Source organism: Osmerus eperlanus, chromosome 20, assembly GCF_963692335.1.
Source record: "Osmerus eperlanus chromosome 20, fOsmEpe2.1, whole genome shotgun sequence".
Taxonomy (NCBI): Eukaryota; Metazoa; Chordata; class Actinopteri; order Osmeriformes; family Osmeridae; genus Osmerus; species Osmerus eperlanus.
This window is the reverse complement of record NC_085037.1, coordinates 11,507,467-11,528,494: the sequence shown is the minus strand read 5'-3', so window position 1 is coordinate 11,528,494 and position 21,028 is coordinate 11,507,467. Positions and strand designations below refer to the sequence as shown.

The 21,028-nt window shown below is 48.5% G+C and overlaps 1 protein-coding gene across 1 annotated transcript; it reads right to left on the bottom strand.

Moving 5' to 3' along the window:
• Positions 1-104: 104 nt before the first annotated feature.
• On the bottom strand, positions 105-11,072 carry nhsl3 (NHS like 3). The gene is made up of 9 exons (XM_062486456.1): positions 10,713-11,072; positions 8,626-8,781; positions 7,586-7,629; positions 7,330-7,483; positions 6,526-6,633; positions 6,259-6,416; positions 5,956-6,144; positions 2,068-5,788; positions 105-1,530 (listed from the first exon to the last, which is right to left on the bottom strand). Exons 1-9 carry the CDS (start codon positions 10,768-10,770, stop codon positions 1,505-1,507), a joined length of 4,614 nt encoding a protein of 1,537 aa, XP_062342440.1. The 5' UTR covers positions 10,771-11,072; the 3' UTR covers positions 105-1,504.
• Positions 11,073-21,028: the final 9,956 nt, after the last annotated feature.

Sequence of the window (21,028 nt, the reverse complement as noted above, 5' to 3'; positions counted from 1 at the left end):
TGAGACTGGGTTTGGTGTGTAGGGTGCATAAGGCGCACCTGCTCTCAGTGTGACGTAAACCAACCTGGCCAGGTGTTCAACCACACACCACACAAGGGAAAAGGTGGGATTTGTAATACACTTTAATCATGTATACTCTTTTCATAACAAAGAAACAGCTGTACATTATTCTAAATGATTTAAAATCATCACTTATACATGGCATTAAGACTTGTGGGTAGAGTCAAAAGAAAATATTTAAGGGAACTTTGATGGGTGCGTGGGTAGCATTAAATTGTACAAAGTTGAGCAAATGGTTCCACAAAGGGCTGAGGTGTAGATAATATGATTCAGGTAAGGTATGTAAGTAGTTTTAACAAGGACAACTTCTGCTGTCGCAATTGATTTCCTTAATCCAGTGTGTCAATCAATATTTTAATGTGTGATAATAAAATATAAAATTTGCATTCCTAAATGTAAATCTACAATATTTTGTAACAATGGCATTCATAACCACAATATGCGTTTTACAGAAATGGACATTGCTTATAGACAAAGAATGTGATCTAATACAAGAAAACATAAATAAAAAAAAAACTGAATTGAGTCCATAAATAGTGTATTTAAATGTGTAAGCAGTCTAGTCTAGAAAAATATTGTGCCCCTCCAAATTTGGAGGTCAAGAACTTGGAAGCGACTATTGTTGTTTTAACATTGCTTCCAGAAAGACTACCATGGTTACTTTGGAAATACTGTTGTACTTAGCCTTCAACATCTCACTGTATGTGACTCAAAAAGTGCTTAACAACTGAAAAGTGGTCTTTAATCTAAGGTTTTTTAAGCATCCCTTTTTCTCATTTACCAACAAACACCTTTTTCAACAAAATTATACCAAATTATATTGAAGTGAATCATTTGTCTTCTCAGAATCTAATGATCAACAAGAATCCAAAGGATACAATCATATTTGAAATTTGAATATCAATCGTAGTTGTGGCCTATTGTTGGAGTCAAAATGAGAAAAATGCATGTTTTATTTTTTTTCCAAGAAATCCTAGTTCAGTAAAAGTAAAATCAGACAGCTTTGAATGATAATATAACAACAGAGAAGTAACTGGTTGCAGTGACTTCTACCTACTCCGGCCCTTAGAGGGCGCTCTTCCCTAAACATTACGTTAGATTGCCTTATTTACAAAACCTCCTGCTGCAATACTTCCGTTGTGCTGGAGGGACAATGCCAGAGCGGACTGGAAGACATGAAAGTCTAGAAAAATACTCCAGAATAAAGCTATAACATCAAATAAATGGAGACCGATTTTTGTGTTGTTGTTGCATAAATATAGGCCGTCATAGGCTAAGGCTTGTGGTGTGCAGAAGACTGTGTAGACACATTGCAAAACTCGGATGTTGGAAGTTCCCTCTCGTCTCTCTCTCTTTCATTAAGGATCCGGTCATTCCTAGTCTTGGCTTCATCCTTCTGGCTTCAGCTCAGTCCACATAAGCGTATGTCTCAAAATGGCAATAGTCAACAGTCTGAAGCCTCTGCATTACCTGAGGGTGGGGGGGGGGGGGGGGGGAGGAGGGGGGGGGAGGAGGGGGGGGGAGGAGGGGGGGGAGGTTAGACAAGGCTTGGATGGCCTCTCTACATTCAGTTACAGTATCAGAAAGGACTACAGCGTTCTGTGTTCAGAGCTAATTTAATCAGTGCCACGTGATCCTGATCTTAACTATGTTAGTGCATCTTGAAGCACATGCTAGTTAATTCGACTTGGGACATAAGACAAGCAGGCAGGCAGGCCTATCATTTCCCCCCTATTAACAGAGAGACAGGACTGCTGAGAAGAGGGGGGGCATTTGTGCTGCCTCTTAAGAATATTGTGCTGTCCTGTCAACCATGTAGAGGTACATTACTCAGCATCTGGGTATAGTGCTAGCACCTGCATTCTTCCATTTCATGACTCAACAGTGAGACATGATGGCTATTGATCTGAGGTAACATGCCTCTTTCAATGTGCATCTTCGAAAGCATACATTCTATACATTATATCATGGTGAAAGAAGTGTTGTTAGTATTGGTTTGATTCTTACACTCTGTCTGCTGGTTTGGAGACGCCAGCTGGCTAGCAGGCTGCACAGCGTCTGTGCTTCTGGTAGCTTCTGCTCCAATCTTCACTTCCCCTTCAGAACACGCAGGCATCTCCTGCATGTTGGTGGTTCCGGGGGACGGTTTCCTGGCAACAGGTGGCGGAACTTTGCCAGGCTTTCGTAACAATTGAGATTTCTGGCTGACACCGTTGGAGGCTGGAGCTGTGGCCTGTTCTGAGACCTGCATGAGCTCGGCGGCCAGGCTTTGCCTGAGGCTTGCCTGAGCTTCTGGGGAAGAGGCAGTTGGCGTTTCAATGATTACCTTGGTTGCGCTCCTGGAGAAGATGAAGCTTGCGGTGGAGGCAGGGGACTTGTGTATGTCCCCTCCCCCTTCAGGTGACTTCAGGGATTGCACCCCAGGTTCGCCAGCGCTGCTGCTGGTAGTGGATGATGTGGAGGAATGCATTCTCAGGCGGCTAGGGAGGCCGTTTCTGGAAGACATGGCGGCTGTTTTCATACGGATAGCCTCCTGCAGTCGCGTGGATGGGGCGTTAAGCATCACAGACGGAGACTTTAGTGATGGATGAGGGGATTTGAGTGACAGAGACTTCCTAATGGGTTTCTGAGGCATGATTTGGGCTCCTGGGGTTGACTTTAAACTCTGTTCCTGACTCGATCCGTTGCTCGAACTGCCCTCTGATTGGACGTTGGCCTGCTCCTCTCCAACATTGACAGATCTGAGCCGTACCATCTGGAGCAGGGAGGGGGTGACCAGGGGAATGTTGGCGTCCTCTTTTGGGATGGGCGAACTTTTGTGTTGTGACAGAAGCTCTTTGTTCTTGGTCTCCCGGTTCATCAGACTGGGCTGCCTCCTGAAAGTCACTCCGGGGCCTGATTGGTTCTCGGCTGGTAGAGGGGGCGGAGACAGAACATTGATCGGGGGAGGACATGGAGCACTCACAGGAGGATGAGAGGGAGGTTGATCTTCAAATGGTATAGGGGGAGGTAGGGGGATGCTAAGTGGAGGTACCAGGGGATAACTTCCAGAAAACTCCTTCACTGATATTGTTGGTGGTGGGGGAGGTGCCTCAAGTGGTGGAGGTGGTGGGAAATGTTGTAAATGGCAAGTATTGATTAAGAGATCGGTCTCTTCTTGGTTTGTCATTAGCTCTTTGGTGACACCTTCCTCTCTCTCATTGTTGAGAATTGAGTCAACAATTGGTGAACCTGGTGAAGTTAGTTGATGGTCTGATTCTCTGACCTCAGAGATGATGGTAGCAGTCTTCGATTGACCAGCTACTTCCGGTCTAGACTGTTCCATACCAATCTGAACCGCGATGGAGGACACATCTGTACATTCCCCGTTCATTGTGGCTCCAACCTCATCTATAGCTTGAGTGGCATCGTCAGGGACCGTCATGATTGAGGAGCAACTCTCCACCACATCTGGCAAGCACTCCGTCGTTAACGGAGGAGGTGGAGGTGGGAAATCCATCTCTTCTGGTCCATCGAAGACAGCGTCCAAAGGCGGAGGTGGAGGAGGCCAGCTGGTTTCCATCATGGAGACTCCCTCCTCCTCAACCACCACACTCTCTTCAGATGGGCAAGAGGACACTGAAGATGGAGGGGTCTTTTTGAGGGGAGGAGGGGGTGGGTGGTGGGCTGGAGGTGGAGATGGTGGAGGGGAGATCTTGTCCGTTTTAGGAGGATCCACAGACAGAGTTTGCATGGTTAGCCGAGATACAGGAGGATTCTCTTGAGTGTTTTCAGTATTCACTTCACCCTCCTTACACTTGCAATCTGCTTCGACCTTAGGGACTAAGGCAGATCCGTTCCCTGCAGGTGACTGCACAGTCACAGTTGTTGTGACGTTGTCAACCTGTTTCTGTTGTTGACACTCAGCGGACTTAACGTGTTCTTTTCTTAGCAACATTTGGGTACTTTTCTTCATGACAGGAGGAGGTTCTTTCTTTGCTACAGCCAAACATTCTAGTCTCTCACTCTCCTTAACTGGACCGCTACAGTCCTCCTGTCTCTGGATCACCTCCCTTGCTTCGTCTTTTTCAGATACCGATAGACTTCTTTGCTCTTTACTCAGACATTCAGCACTTTTACCTTCCTGACTGACACGCTCGGGATCCTTCACCAACTGTAGTTCAGCTTTCTCCGATGAAGGCAAAACAGCTTCCTCTACTAAACGCTGTTCAGCTGGAGGACCTTGGGACTTGTTGCTAACTTCAGTCTGAGTCGTTGCCTTTGTTTTGGTGTCTTTCAACTGGTGTTGTGTCTGTAGCTGGGCTAGCCTGGTGGCGTTTGGGCAAGGACCGCACAACAGCTCAAAAGTCCGTCTGTTGTGTGCCCAGGTGTCTGGAGGAGGGGGGGAGGGGGCGTTGACCTTGGGGGGTGGTGGAATGTTGAACAGCTCTCGGATCACTGCTGTTCCAGGCGAAGGGGCCTGGTTCGACACCATCGCCTTCTTGGTTGTCATAGCCACAGGGGGCGGGGATTCCTGCTGAGGCGGACTGGGACTATTGGCCTGTGCCTCGTGATTGACAGGTTCAGAGGTGGAGGAGGATAACGAGGTGAGAGAGGACGACGCCGAGGCCGCAGAGGAGGCTCTGGAAGCAGATCTCTCTGGTTTCACCGGCTTCTTCTTCTGCTTGCCTGGGCAGGGAGATGTGGGGCAGATCCCTTTGGGGGAAAGTGTAGGGGTGCCACTCTGACTGGAGTAACCACTGGAAGGGGACATGGTCCTTTCAAATTTCCCCCCTTCGCAGGGTGTGTTCTTTGGGGAGGAGTTGCTGGAGACAGCCCGGGGCTCTGGTGCTTCCCCAGCTCCAGGGGAGGTCTGTGTTGGGCTCAGACCAGACGAGGCTGAAGACCTGGATTCCTCCAGAGATCTAGAATCCGGAGAGTCCGAAACTTGGGCCGGACACTGCGACGTATCCAATGCCACGCGATTTTCTTCCCTGACCGGACTGTGTGTCCCAGCCTCCACCTCTCCAGACAAAGAATCACTGAGGTCTTTGACATCCGCCAGCTCTCCGGACCGACTCTTAATCACCGTGTCATGATGCAGTGAGTTGGTCCTACGAGGTGGAGCCGGGGGTAACTTGGTCTTCATAATGGACAGGCTGCGAGTAAAAGACCGGCTGTTCCTAACACTGTCCCCCCCTAAGTTCTCCCCAGCACTCGCAGACCCTGATATACCATGCTCCGAGCCCTGACCACTTCCGCCAATGCTGCTGGTACCACTAACCCAACTAGCTGAGCTCTGAAGGCTCACCAGGTCCTGGTCTCCGGCAGTCAGTTTGGACTGACTCCTTTCCCTGACATGGCTCATCATCTGGGCCTTGCCCCTGCCGGGACTCCCCTTAGAGGAGATGGTGGAGGAGTTTGAAATGATAGTGTCAGAGGATTGCGATTGGTTCCAGTTGGAACCGGAGGCTGCAGGTTGGGCCGCTGTGGGGTTGCTGTGGAAACTGTCTGCGTTGGAACCATCGCCGCCCAGCCTCCGTGATGATGCGGGGCTGGCGGAGGACCCGCCAGACCCCAGGCTGCTCCGGCTGACTGCGCGTCCGCATCCACCGTGGTTGACGCTGTTGCCACGGTTTCGGATGTTGCTGCGGTCGATCTGTATCACGTCAATGGAGGCTGGGAGGATGGCGTTAGGGATGATCTTGGAAAGGTAGGTGGCCTGGGGTGAGATGGACATCACTGGACCCTGCAATTACAATTACAAAAGTTTTTTTCACGGTAAATGTATTATAACAAATCCATCAATACAGAAGAAAATACATAAGATGGAGTAACAGAAAACAAGTGTAAAGTTCTATATAGTATAATATATATATATATAGTACAATATAATGTGCATCCTACTGGACATACATAGGGCTCATGGAGGAAGGGGAAGCTGTTGGAGGAGGAGGGCGATGTCATGCCTGGAACGGCCAGGGATTTGGGCCTCTTCGAGGAAGCAGGAGAGAGCCTGGAGCCAAAACGATGGTGGCTGAAGTCCTGCTCGTCCTTATACACCACCTGGAGGTGATGGCACAGTAGCTGCTCCTCTCTCGACGTCTGCTCAGACCACAGCAGAGGAAACGGAAAAAGTAAACTTCTATTTTAGAAAAAGGAAGAAACGAGAGAGAGAGGGAATTCGAGGTAGAAGTGACTCTTTTCTGAAAATCTCACCTCAAGATCTAACAGGTGCACCCTCGCTCCCTCGGGACTGCCCACGGCAGTCTCACCATCGATGGTGGGAATGACAACAACGCCCTCGCTGACCAGTCTGCCACCGTTGGGGAGCTGGGAGGACGCCCCCTGCTGGTACATAGACCCTCGGTGCAAAGCTGAAACGACGATGGAGAATAAGGTATCGACAAATATGACGCGTTCAGGCAGACATGGCCTGATGTTCGGGTCCTGGGAAGTTGGTGATGCGGTGTGTGCTGGGCGTACCTAGTTCCCTCTGGACCTGTTGGGGTATGCCCGTGATGGTTGTCCTTCTGCCTCGCTTGCGGTTCTTGTCGAATCTCTTCACCGGGTTCAGAGGCTTGAACGTAGAGCCTGGAGAATGAGATGGTTTGAGAAGGATTTCAAAAGGAGCGAGATATATGAGAGAGGGATCAGGGGCTGAAAGTTGAAAGAGATGGGGTGATGAGAGTGGCGCCTAGGAACCGAGAGTCGGTTGTGCTACATTAGGATTGTAGACACTCTTGATGTGAATCTGTTACGCTCTGTAGGAATGGATGAGAATAACAATCAGATTGGGAGTGGGAGTGAAATGATGGTGATTGCAAATGTCGGTGTGTGTGTGCGGTTTGGGCAGATACACACACACCGCACACTCACACATACACACATACACACACACACAGGCACGCTTTGCCTTCCAGCTGTGACATACCAGGCACTGGCCTTAGATATGAAAGAAATTCCAATTCTGTCTGTGTGTGTGAGTAAGTGAGGGCTGTAGAAAACTCTTCTGGCTTTGATGAAACATAATTGAACCACAGCATAGACAGCATGCTGCTGGGAGTCAGGTATGCATGTGAAACACCCACCTCTCACTCCAGATAAAACAGACCATACGTAAACAAAGATCAAACTACTGTACGGACCCTGAGGCTTGAGCTCACTGGCTCCGTCTCGTTCATCCCACGCTTACAATCACACGCAACCAAAACACGTCATCGTCAAAAACACAAACCAAAAGCATTTGTTGTTTTTTTTTCGACTGGACTTTTCGTCCGATCGCTCTACCTTGCCGCGTGAGCACAGGCCTGTCGGACGCCGCCGCTGGCGCGGATGAGGTTGCCGCGGCAACAGAATTCCCGGTCGTGTTCCCGGGTTCCGGAGATCCGTCCTTGTCTTTGGGGCCGGAGGATTCCGACGTCGTCTGGAGAGTGCTTGTGGACTGCACGGACAGGCCCAGAGAGAGAGAAGGGAGCGTTCGTTAGGGTTCGGGAAGGCTAGTGATAAGGCTCAGTCGCTGAGGTCGACAAACCAAAACACTTACGGCAATGCTCTGGTCATCTTGGACTTCTTCTCCATTCAAGTGCTCTGCGAGAGAAAATCAAAGGTTCAGTGCCAGTGATGGAACCACAGTGGTGTCGGGCACTAAGCTCAGCTGTTCTTCCTAGTAGCTACTTATGTCCTCTACGGAGCGGTCGTATGGGTGGGGCTGGAGAGGTGGTGGAGTGGGAAGGCGTTTTACCAGTCAAATTTATTTCGTTGTTTACGGCAACAAATTTGGAGTGTGTGTACAGAAGGTGAAGCTGTCGTCCATTTAATGCTCGTCCACCCGGCAGCTTTTACCTGTGGTTCACACGCTACAGTATGGGATTTCCTACAGACTTTGTACCGCAGTGTGTATCGGGAGTCAGATGGCTGAGCGGTTAGGGAATCAGGCTAGTAATCTGAAGGTTGCCAGTTCGTTTCCCGGCCGTGTCAAATGACGTTGTGTCCTTGGGCAAAGGCACTTCACCCTACTCAAGACGCACTTGTTCCGGGAGTACAACGGTACATAGGAATGGTTCGCTTGACCCGATGTTAGTTTCCTCAAGGATCACAATGACTCTTGCTTAGAGACTTGTTGCTCTTGTGGTTAGTGGTAACTGACTTAAATTTTTGTACTCGCTGTGATATATTGTTTTATTATTGTTGCTTGCTTTTTTTCCACAGGTACACTTGCACTTATAGCAGTTCATGTTGTTTAATTGTAACTTGTTTAACTACATGCTCTTATGGTTCTTCCCTTTGGCACTTATTTTGGTTGTTCACAATGTGTGCTTCATGTTTTGGCTACTCGCAATGTTTTGTGGCTATCTCGTTGTTATGATCAGTGACCTATGCACTTTGTAAAGCTCTCTCTTGGAAGTCGCTTTGGATAAAAGCGTCTGCCAAATGAATAAATGTAAATGTAAATGTACTTGTCTCGGGGGAATGTCCCTGTACTTACTGTAAGTCGCTCTGGACAAGAGCGTCTGCTAAATGACTAAATGTATACAAGTCTGTATTTTGGCTACTTTGCTGCAGGGCTTTGGGTCAGAGCCACACCTTCCTGTTGCTGGATCTTGAGGCCCTCCTGGGCCTCCGTGTGCAGGGCCTCCAGGTACTGAGGCCGGCTGCCCTCAATGAACACATTCTCCTGGTAGTGCTGGGAGGCCGTGTAGTGCACTGTCAGACGCTTCTGTTCGTCCTGTCCCTTGGGACCTGACGAGAGAGAGACAGAGAGACAGAGAGACAGAGAGAGAGAGAGAGAGAGAGAGAGAGAGAGAGAGAGAGAGAGAGAGAGAGAGAGAGAGAGAGAGAGAGAGAGAGAGAGAGAGAGAGAGAGAGAGAGAGAGAGAGAGAGAGAGAGAGAGAGAGACAGAGAGGTTCAGATATCCACAACAACGCTTGTAGGGGTGCAGATTCTTTCTATTCAGGAGCAGCTTACACCCTGCTCTCTCTCCCCCTGCTCAATCTACATGTCTCTCTCTCACTTATCTGGCTTCTCATCACACACACACACACACACACACACACGCACACACACACACACACATCTAAGGATGGCCAGGGGAGCTCACATCAGATGCACTGCTGAGTTTTGGTGAGGTGAGGTGAACCCTCAAGCTGTACTTGAATCAGTTTGAATTCCACCTGGCACCCAATGTAATCAGCTAACGTAAGAAGTCTGTCAACACTATGCAGTTTTGCGTACATATCTGTATTTGTGTATCATATCAGTGAATATAGATTTGAAGATATATATATATGTTATACAATAAATGTGTCTTTCTGTGTACTGATGACACTGCTCATGCTCTTAATCTGACGAGATCAGACAGGCAGAGCAGACGTCGGTGCCTCGGCCACTCATTAGATAAACCTGGATTGACTAATCCCTAGCATATCTCACCCCAGGTAGTCCAAATGGGATTGCTTCACTTGGATCGGCCTCAGATTAAGATGCCACAGCACCTCCGTAGAAGCGCGGCCGTGAGCCTCGTTTACCATGGCAACGCCCTGATCTGATACCGCTCTCGTGTGTACGGGTGCAACGGAGGGGAACGTCAAAGAAAGAGGTTCGAGAGACCAGCGAGAGGAGGGGTCGGGTCGGAGTACAGGCAGCGATCCTGGGATGAGGGGCCTCACGAGGGAACATTTGGGAACTGGTTAGACCCTTCACCGTCACTCCCCCAGGTCCCCTGACTAACTGAATGTCACAGAATGGTGTCACGTTTCTTCCTTTTTGTCCCACATAACACTGTCTCTCAGTCTTTCCTGGTGATGTAATCACCTGTGCGCGTGTGTGTGTTCGCATGCATGCGTGTGCATGTGGCGTGCGTGTACGTGTGAACGTGTGTATGTGTCAGGTCCAATCCCCTCACACACGGGTAAGTCCATCATCCTTAGCTTGTCCAGACACAATGCCCCCTGGTGTGTGGGTTTTGTCTAATACTGACGCCATAGGCTACCTTCTGCGGTGAACTGATGCTAAGAGTTCTTCTCAGACGGAAATATACGACTGAGCCCAGGCTCCAAAGACACACAGCACACATAGACATAAACAGTGTCTATGTGCTTCAACACAGGATGGGGAGAACACAGGGTTAGCACTGGGTAAACGGGTTAATTTACCAGTAACCGTGAAGTCCACTCCCCCCTCTAAAAGCTGTAGGGCTCTGGTTGATTAAGATGGTTAACTCCCCCGCTGGGAGATCAACTATACCGCTCATCCCATCAAGATCCCTGACTGGACCAGGCTCCAACTATCACACACTACCATTAGCTGCTACTCTGCAGTGTGTTAGTGTAGCAGTAATGCAATTATGTATAGTGACACCTTGCTGTGACAGATACTACGCAACAAACCCTGTTAGAGAACCCCTCCCTCTCCAAAATGAGAGAGAAAGAACACACATATATAACCTCTTTGTATGTAGAGATAGAAGATATAAATCGAACCCTTTCTCCGTATCAGGATGATGAAACTTAATCCCTCAAGTTCCCTGAGATACAGATATTCCGTAATTCAAACAAACCCAGCAGTCAGAAGTAACCACAACCTGAGACGTTTACCACCGGCGCACAACTCCAAGACTTCTGCATGCTGTCGCTAGCCGTCCCACCCCCCGGTGAGTCTCTGCTCTACTCACCTTTCTTCTTGAAGACAGAGAAGAGAGAGCGAATGTTTTTCCTCAGGTAGACCACCATGTCTAGACCACCATGTCTAGACTGGCATCATGGCAGAGGAGAGAGCTACACAAACTGCTGCAGACGCAGCAACAACAGTCTAGACAAGTTGGACAGCAGGCGTTCTTTTACAGGGCACCTGGACACTCACGGCAGCTAGGTCTCTCCCCTGGCCAAGCGGTTAGAGCTACTGGAGAAAGATAAGTCGCGGAGCTGAAAGAAATCTGCTTTGAGCGGTCCAAGTCCAAGCCCATACCAGCTGCCTCCGCCCTGTGTTCAGGGCTGCAATCTGTCCTTCCTTGTCACTCTTTCCATCCCTCTCTCCCTCCCATGCTCTCTCTCTCTCTCTCTCTCTCTCTCTCTCTCTCTCTCTCTCTCTCTCTCTCTCTCACTCCACCCCCACCTCTTTTGAAACTCCCCCTCTATTGTCAGATAAGGACAACTCCCAGAGCAAGAGGACTGTCAGTGTTTTGGCTTGAGACACCCCTCTCAGACCTAAGCACATACACACACACACACACACACACACACACACACACACACACACACACACACACACACACGTCTACAGCTGAGTCCTGAACTGAGGGGGATATAGTTCCACACTTGCCAGGAACAAAAAAACATACAAACTTATCAGACAAAAAAAAAAAAACCCTGTATGAAAGACTGGAAACTACTGCAAATACACAGCATCTGCTCTGCCTTCTCCTCCCCTCCTCACCCCTCCTCACCCCTCCTCTTCTGTGAGTCACTCTCTAAAAGTCACTCTTTTCTTTACCCCTGGCAACTCTCTATTCACTTTTGAGGAAGAAGCGAGTGTTCCACTGCTATCACCATGCAGGTGAAAGCATTTTGTCAAGCCGTTAACCTACATTACCCCCCACCGTCCCTCCTCTCCACCTTCACCCTCTCTCTCCAAACCTGCACCCCCCTTTTCCACCCACTCTCACCCTTCCCCAGCCCCTCGCCCTCTCTCTCCACCCACCCTCACCCTCTCTCTCCTCCACCCTCACCCTCTCTCTCCTCCACCCTCACCCTCTCTCTCCACCCACCCTCTCCATCAGGCTTGACATCCTGTGACACGAAAAAAAAGAGAAAAGAGATTGTCTAGAGAGAGAAAGAGAGACTAAAATAGACTAATTGAAGTAGCCTTTCATCTTAATAATGGTTAAAGGACCCTAGCATGACCCCCCTCTCCCCTCTCCCAGAAAATTGTGACATAAGAGCTAGAGGCCATCACATGTCGGTACTGCCTGTGTGTGTGTGTGTGTCCCCGCTTACTTATAATGTTTTCAAATTCTCCTTGCTCCCTCTTTTCTCCCAAAACAGCCAGTGGGTGCTGCGGTCTTGTGCTGAGTTAAAAATAGCCATCATTTCCCTCCATCTACCAACCCTCGGTAAACACACAGTGTTGTGTTTGTGACTCGACATTACCATAGAAACAAATGACAGACTGTGTGCCAACAGAACAATAATCACTCCATGTTGGTCTGCTGATTCCATCTGATTCTCTTCCCCCTGTAGAGAACCAGGGCTTTGATTTCCCTGCCCTGCACAGGCTGTGTGAATCCACGATGAGACACCACAGTAGGGGGCTGCAGCTGGCTGCTACATCCTGGCCGACTGGATGAACAACCTAAAACAATGATCTTGTTTCTGTCTCCTCATCAGCTGGGTGTGCTCCGCCCAGCCTGGACTCGAACACTTCGGGTCTACAGCTGGTGAGTAGGGGAAAAGCTAAGGTCTCCAGAAGCCAATCCTAATCTATACCCAACGCCCAAACGTGACCTTCCCAACCTGGGGTGCTGGCAGTGGGGTAAAGAGTCTAGTCGAGTGGGAGGCTTGGTCCAGGCCTCCAGGGGAGGAGATTTGGATGTCGGCACACTGCCAGGAAACTAATCCCATGGCTTAACCTAGCATCTTCTCACCTGTCATTAGTCTTTAGCTTTCACGCTCACTCCTACGTCATCCCCTTGCTCTCTCTCTCTGAGAGACACACACGCTCAGTGTCACTCTTCTGCATGTGTACTCCAGTGTCATGCGACACCAACTCAAAGCACTCTTCCAAACTCCTAAAAGACCCACGACAATGGACGACAGACCTTTCCAGTGTGCCAAATCTCAGGGTCTCTAAGTATTAAGCCCCTCCCCCCCCTGTTGTTCACCACGGCCCCTCATATTAATATTCATTAGCAGACCTATAGAGACACCAGCTGGCCTGGAGGGGGGGGGGGGGGGGGCGAGAGGGCGGAGGGCTCAGATACGGCCACACACACAAGATCATACATTCTCTTTCTCTGTCTCTCTCTCACGCACACTGACACACACACACACCCTTTTTCTGTCACTCACACTCACAAACACTCCTTCTCGCTGTCTCTCTCTCTCTCACACACACACACATAAACACACACTCACAGACCCTCAAATACAATCATTGACACAAAAAACAAATCACAGTTTTTTTTTTTTTTAACCAACTGCGCAATATGTCCCAACTGCCACCAGGGAGTGCTGTGCTCAAAGCCCTCAGCTTTGTGATGAGACAGCAGAGTGGACAATTGTTGAACACTGGAATGTCCTGGCTACCAACCAGTTGTTGAGTTGCTGGAAAAAATACAAAAAACAGCTGGATATCGACTGTATGACACCCAAAAGACAGCTGAGTGATCAGATCCACACCAGTGGGTTCATTTAACACAAGCAGTGTTGATTTGACTTGTTGAGTGTTTCTGTAGGTCCACCCTTATGAAATTGACCTATATCAAACTCCTGGGGTTGAATTAACATTTCGAAATTTGCTGTGCACACACACACAAGCACACCACCAGTGCAAGTTTCATATCTGCTTGTCTCGTTTCCTCACCCCTCTTCTATGTTGTTTCTGAAGAAAGGGAGGAGGGGAAGGATGAAAAGGAGAGTTTGTTTGTTGACAGCAGTACCACTCTCTTATGGCCAAGTCGTGACCTCTATCGAGAACAGGTAGAGAACAGAGATCAGTGAACCATGAGAGGAACAAAGAAATGGTTCCACTTCATGCCTGGATACTCCCTTCCTGCCTGCTGCACGCAGTGTGTGTGTGTGTGTGTGTGTGACAGAGAGAGAGAGACAGAGAGAGACAGAGAGAGAGAGAGAGGGAGAGAGAGAGAGAGACAGAGAGACAGACAGAGAGAGAGAGAGAGAGAGAGAGAGAGGGAGAGAGAGAGAGAGAGAGAGACAGAGAGAGAGATGAGAGAGAGAGAGAGAGAGAGAGAGAGAGAGAGAGAGAGAGAGAGAGAGAGAGAGAGAGAGAGAGAGAGAGAGAAGAGAGAGAGAGAGAGAGAGAGATAACTGGATGACGATAGAAAGAGAGCTACAGAAGGCAGACGAAGAGCCAAACTTCAGGATGACGGCGAGGACGCGAGACGAACAGGAGTTGATTAGACACGAATCATCGTGTTAGAGTAGCGGTCTCCTGAACGTTCGGCCTCTCTGTCTGGTGAGCGCAGCCTGCTGCTGCTGACTGCTGCAGGGCCGGGGAGACGATCGATCCCCCTGCCTGTGTCCCCGATCGTCTTACACGGCAACTCTACAACCTGCCCTGCCCCCCCCCCCCTCACCCCCCTCACCGACACACCAGAGGAGAGAGCTGAAGAGGGGGCGGGGCAGGGCGGGGGGGAGGGGAGGGGGGGTAGATGGAAGGAGAGGAGGACCAAGAGAGAAAAAAGATAAACACTCAAGGTTGAAGTCTTGGGAGATTTACAGCCTGCGTTCCAAACTGCTTGACAGACACACATACCCACACTTCGATGTCTCTTCAATTATCTTTTTAAAACCTGTTACTCCTGCTCCAAGTATAAAAACCTCTTTAAAATCAAGCGTGAATTCTGAGAGGTTTATTTGGACTGGTCATTGTTATGTTCTTCCTTGTATCGGTGTACACATCTAGAGAGATGTCAGGTCAAAGCATGAGGATGACCTAGATCTGTGATATCCACAGGACACTCTGCCCTCCCCATCACAACCCTGGTGAACATCATGCTGGAACAAACCCATCCAGTTCTCTTTCACTGGATAGACCCCTCTTTCTTTTACACATCGGTGTTTGTATATCTGGAGATCCTCTCCATCTTTCAAAATCCCCCACTTCTCCTTAACTCCAACTGTTTAATGTCCTCTCTTTCTCCCTCTCTCTTTCTCCTCTCTTTCCGTCAATGCTGTATACCCAAAAGAAATCCGAGAGAGAGAGCGAGAGAGACAGAGACAGAGAGAAAGAGAGGTGATCTGTGGGCGATGGCAGTCACCGTGTCAGCTGATTTATGTGCGTCCCTGACAGCCCTCCTCCTTCCTCCTCTACAACCCTCACTCCTCCTCATCTTCATCCCCCAGGAGGTAGATGTTTAAACACCAGCGCAAGGAAGGCTTTTAATAGCACCATCGCCACCATTATCATTCATCACCTACCCTTCTGGTAGTGAGCCTGATTCTGCTGAACCCATAGGCCCCTGTATGTCTGAGCACCAAGATCCTACCAGAGAATTATGAAGTACATTTACATTGCATTTAGTCATTTAGCAGACGCTCTTATCCAGAGCGACTTACAGTTAGTACAGGGACATTCCCCCCGAGGCAAGTAGGGTGAAGTGCCTTGCCCAAGGACACAACGTCATTTTTCACGGCCAGGAATCGAACCAGCAACCTTCTGATTACTAGCCCAATTCCCTAACCGCTCAGCCACCTGACTCCCTTGTAAAAGAACAATTTGTATCAATCCCCTCAGCATCATGATATCGTCTCGGATATGGAATTCCAAGGAAGCTAATGCAGGAGCTGATGTTGGTGGAACTGTAACGAATCCTGACCCCTCCCCCCACCTCCCCCCACCCCACCCCCCCCTCTCCCCCTCCCCCCCACCCCTGGTTAGTGTTTTCCTGGTTAACACTCCAGCGGTCTCTCTTTGGATGGCGACCTCGTAACTCAGCCCCACTGTGGCAGCCATGGAATACGAAGCAGGGGAATGGCAATGAATTAACGAGACTCAGTATGTGTGTGTGTAGTGTGTGTGTTAATGTGTAGTGTGTGTGTGTGTGTGTTAATGTGTAGTGTGTGTGTGTGTGTGCATGTGTAGTGTGTGTGTGTGTGTTTAGTGTGTGCATGTGTAGTGTGTGTTTGTGTGCATGTGACACTGTTTTTTTTATTGCTGGTCACACTTGAACCCGTTTGGTTGCTGTGCTGTGACAGTTTGACTGTTTCCCACTGCAGGGGATGATTCAATCATTCCCTCATTAATTACTAGTCCTAAATCACAGATTTATCATACTGCAAATCATTCTTTACTCTTCCTCATTCTTAGAACCAAAGGGTGCACAGTAGAATCATGTCCAACAACTCCAATTCCACTCAGAACCCTTTTCAGGTCCTTACAATTTCACGCCAAGCCCTTCTCAAGTCACCCAGAGATACATACATGTACACATACTCACTCATGCAACGTGTTACTTATCATAAATAATGATTTTTAAAATTGATCTTTGCATTGGGGTTGGTGATTTGTTTTCTATCATGTGTTAAAGAGCGAGAGACTGAGAGAGGGAGAGGGAGAGATAGAGAGAGAGAGAGAGAGAGAGAGAGAGAGAGAGAGAGAGAGAGAGAGAGAGGCAGAGAGAGGGAGAGAGTGAGGGAGAGAGAGAGAGAGAGAGAGAGAGAGAGAGAGAGAGAGAGAGAGAGAGAGAGAGAGAGAGAGAGGAGAGAGGGAGAGAGAGAGAGGCAGAGAGAGGCAGAGAGAGAGAGAGGCAGAGAGAGAGAGAGAGAGAGAGACAGAGAGAGAGAGAGGGATTGTCTCCAGGTGCTGGTGCCTCACACCCTAGGTAGTCATGAGGGTGATAGCCCAGGCTGACTGTAGGGAAACAAAAGTACCTTTGATTGCAACACTGCCACACAAACCTATACATAGTTACTGCAGAACCCAGGACAGATATAAATAGACTCTCTTTCCTTCTCTCTCTCTTTCTCCTCTCTTGCTTGCTCTTTTCACCCCTCTCTTGTGCCCCGTCTCATCCTCCCTCGCCCCCACTTTCTCCCCCTCTCTCTACGTTTCTCAGCACGATTAAAGTCGGGGATCCATGCCTGTCGTTTCGTGGCATGACTTGTCAAGCATACTAAGAGGCAGCGACGAACACGACACAAAGAAATACACACCACGATCCTGAGAGAAGCAGCAGAAACTGCGAGTGTTCGGTGTGAACCGGCACATTCACACAGACTTTCAAAACAGACCAATAAATCAGTTTGTTACCACGGCAGCAGAGGACATTCTCATGGATCTCTCAGATCCTAAAAGGGAGTCAGGTGGCTGAGCGGTGAGGGAAGCGGGCTAGTAATCCGAAGGTTGCCAGTTTGATTCCCGGTCATGACAACTGACGTTGTGGCCTTGGGCAAGGCACTTCACCCTACTTGCCTACTTGGGGAGATGTCCCTGTACTTACTGTAAGTCGCTGTGGATAAGAGCGTCTGCTAAATGACTAAATGTAAATGTAAAAGGCGCCAGACTCGTAGCCAAACCCACGAATCAGAGGGCAGGCTGGAGGCGGGACTGAGGATCACAGAAGGAAAAGGGAGTTGGACGAAGCAGTAAAGGAATCGAGCCCCATGAGAAAAAAGCCTTAACAGGCAGATGTGCTTATGATTGATTGTGACACTAATACACATCCTGCAACAGTGCGGAGTCCCAGTCATGTGGAGAGATGAGTTGACAAGAGAAAGATTGCAAGGTAGATATCCTTGATTCAACTCTCGATTAGGGTCATTCCTGCTTGTCCTCCAATGACCCTTAATGCTGAGGTGAACCAGGGGTCACAAACCGTACCCCTAGAACGTTCTATCTTGTAATTACACAAGCATTTGTTATTGAGTTATTCGCATAAAAAAAAAGTAGGGGAATTGATAAGAAAGTGTTCCTGTGGTCTAAAAGGGAAAAGTTTTGTCAGGGCGGAACAGACATCGTAATGTATGGTAACCACATAGAGGACACTGTTTTCAGAACAGAAGACAAGTGCGTCCAATGTGAATTTCCACAGACCTAAATTATTTTTTATTATTTCTTCAAGGAAATCACGTTGAAAATTGTCTCTCTTTAAGAGACCCTGACTTCCCTAGATCGAGATTGGCCTTTCAGACAACAACTTATTTACCTGAGTTAAGATGACTACGTCGAACGTGTCTGTATTAAATGTCTTCATGTGGTCATCAGTCAGACTGCTTGAAGGCACAGACGGCATTAACATGTCTGAGGTTTACAAAGAAGCACACTCTTTTGCAGGCTTTAGGGTTGAGATGTGCTCTGTGCTTCCATGTTCAGGAACTCGGGATTGTGTTTACCCCAGAGTGAGGTACAGGGGAAGGCAAAAAAAATAAAATAAAACCATCATGTCCTTGATTTAACTGGTAAGTTCATTTGACTCTGTGCCATCTGAATCACACCAAACACATTACGTCGGAACAGAGGTTGCCTATGTTCTGGGGAATAGTCACACACACACACACACACACACACACACACACACACACACACACACACACACACACACACACACACATACTTAGGATAGAAAGCATCATGTTTGTCAATCAGCACTGTAAATGCATTAAATGTCCATCTGCTGGAGATGGATGGCTTGTGTGTGTGTGTGTGTGTGTGTGTGTGTGTGTGTGTGTGTGTGTGTGTGTGTGTGTGTGTGTGTGTGTGTGTGTGAGCACTGGGTATGTACATCTGTGCCCAAAGAGAGCAGCACCAAATCTCAGCTCTGCCACATCATTCTGAGCCTGAACTAAATCTAGCAGAAACACATGGTCTCTGCCAGTGAAATCCTGTTAGGCACGGTTAGTGACCTAAGTCTTCTCAATAAACAAACAGCTCCTGTCCTTGCAAAGACAACACAAATGCAAATTTAGTTTTTTGGGGGCAAACGGTCTGTTAAATTTAAGAATAAAGTTGTCCTAAAAAGAACATCTTTACCTCGGCTCTATCAGTCAAAACGTCTCTGCCTCTTCTACTGCCTCTCATGGTGACTTGACTTGGCCGGTTCTCTGCACGGCGAAGGGACACGTTTAGTTTGGAAAGTCACTACTCTCTCATTAGTGCGGGCACACAACACTACTGTACTCAGTCACACGTCAACGCCTAACGAGCAAGAAGTTGCATTGTGTCATACCGTCGAAAGTTCGTCCCACAACTATGAATCCATTGTATATGTGTGTGTGTGTGTGTGTGTCTGTGTGTAACACACAGGAGACTGAACAGCAGATGTATCTGAAGAGGGCTGACTGTAGCTTTATGTCTCATCTTTAAGGCTTTAACTCAATTTGAGGGCTAATGCAGGAAGTAGTGAACCCTGCTTCTGGGATAAACACTGAGGTCCTTATGCAGAGTTGCAGGAGAAAGGGTTAGGAGATGAGCTGGGTAAAGGTCATCTAGCCATCTTAAATCCTCAAGTTGTTACAGTTGTTACCTCAGTAGCACAACTGTATGTGATTCGGTAACTGTGATGCCAAAGCTGTCGTGAGTGGTTGTGAGTTTAACTTAATTGTTTTAATTTAAAGAATCCAAAAGAAAAGTTTTTTTTTAAGTTTTGAAAGGTTGAAAAACTATTTTTTTTTAAAGGTTTGAAAACAAGGTTTAAACAAAATAAACAAATTGGTTTGCATCATTACTGAGTACATGATGAGGACTCTCGTATTAACATCTTGTTAATTGTACTCTGCTCTGCTTTACTCTGTTTTAGGCTTCTCTGTTCTCCTCTCTGCTCAACTCGTGCCCACTCACATATTTGTTTCTTAAAGTAGAGAACACACCGGGTTTCCACTCTGGGGTTGTTCATGCAGACGAGTTCCACCAGGAGAGAGGCCAGGAGAGAGGCCAGGAGAGAGGCCAGGAGAGAGGCCAGGAGAGATACCAGGAGAGAGACCAGGAGAGAGGCCAGGAGAGAGGCCAGGAGAGAGGCCAGGAGAGAGGCCAGGAGAGAGACCAGGAGAGAGGCCAGGAGAGAGGCCAGGAGAGAGACCAGGAGAGAGGCCAGGAGAGAGGCCAGGAGAGAGACCAGGAGAGAGGCCAGGAGAGAGGCCAGGAGAGAGACCAGGAGAGAGGCCAGGAGAGAGGCCAGGAGAGAGGCCAGGAGAGAGGCCAGGAGAGAGACCAGGAGAGAGGCGGGAAGACAGGGACGAGGAGGGAAGGGGAGAGAGGGAAGATGTGAGAGAAGTGTGGAGGAAAAGAGAAAGTAGATACGTAGAGATACCAGGAAGCAGAGAGGAGAGAGAGATACCAGGAAGCAGAGAGGAGAGAGAGATACCAGTAAGCAGAGAGGAGAGAGAGATACCAGGAAGCAGAGAGGAGAGAGAGAACAGAGAAAGCTGGCATGATACCACCATCTATGTAGGGAGTTACTGACAGCGGAGAAAAGTTCTGTCAACGATGTCTTCAAAGCAGGAAGGTGACGGGAGCCAATGAGAGAGTCTTGGCTCCACGCACAGAACTTAAAGGGCCCAGAGAAGTGTTAGCCCGCAGCAATAATGAAATATGGAATATCTCACTCTCTCTTTCTCACACACATACCCTCTCTCTCTTTCGCAGTCCTTCTCTAGAACGTTTGTGCCACCTCTCTCTTTCGTTTGGCACAATTTTATTCGAGAAAAAGACGGAACTCGAGGATTAATTTATTTTTATTGTCGTCTACTCGGTCATTGTCTGCCTCAGATAAAGACACAAAAATCTAATAAATTATCTCCAGTGGATCCCACTTAGAGTCCCATGACCGAGGGAAGCCCTGCTGAGAATGACTCACACTAAACCACACTGAGAGAACTGTCCAAGATCAGACAGAAGGGGGAGAGAGGGGTGAGAGGGGGAGAGAGGGGGAGGGAGAGAGTTGTGTATGTGGGAAGCTATGTCTAACGATGAAGAAAGAGTGTGCTCGGAGGGGAAAAAAAGTAACTTAAAACATCTGGCAACCCCTCTGACACGAGCACTCTGCTTCTAGAGGAGCTCGGAAAGAGCGCAGCATCGAACGTTCCCCGAGATAAATGTTTGGGATTGATGGTGTGTGCGTGTATGAATGACCTTACCAGGGTTCAGACACACACACACAGTCAAACGTTCCAAGAGATACATGTTAGCGATGGATGATGTGTGTGTGACCTAACCACTGTGCAGTAAGACGCCTCCCCCATCTCTCCTCCCTTCAAGGCCTGTTCCTAGCACCTGTAGACGCAGAGGACTGAGAAGACCTTCAGAGTGTTTAATGAG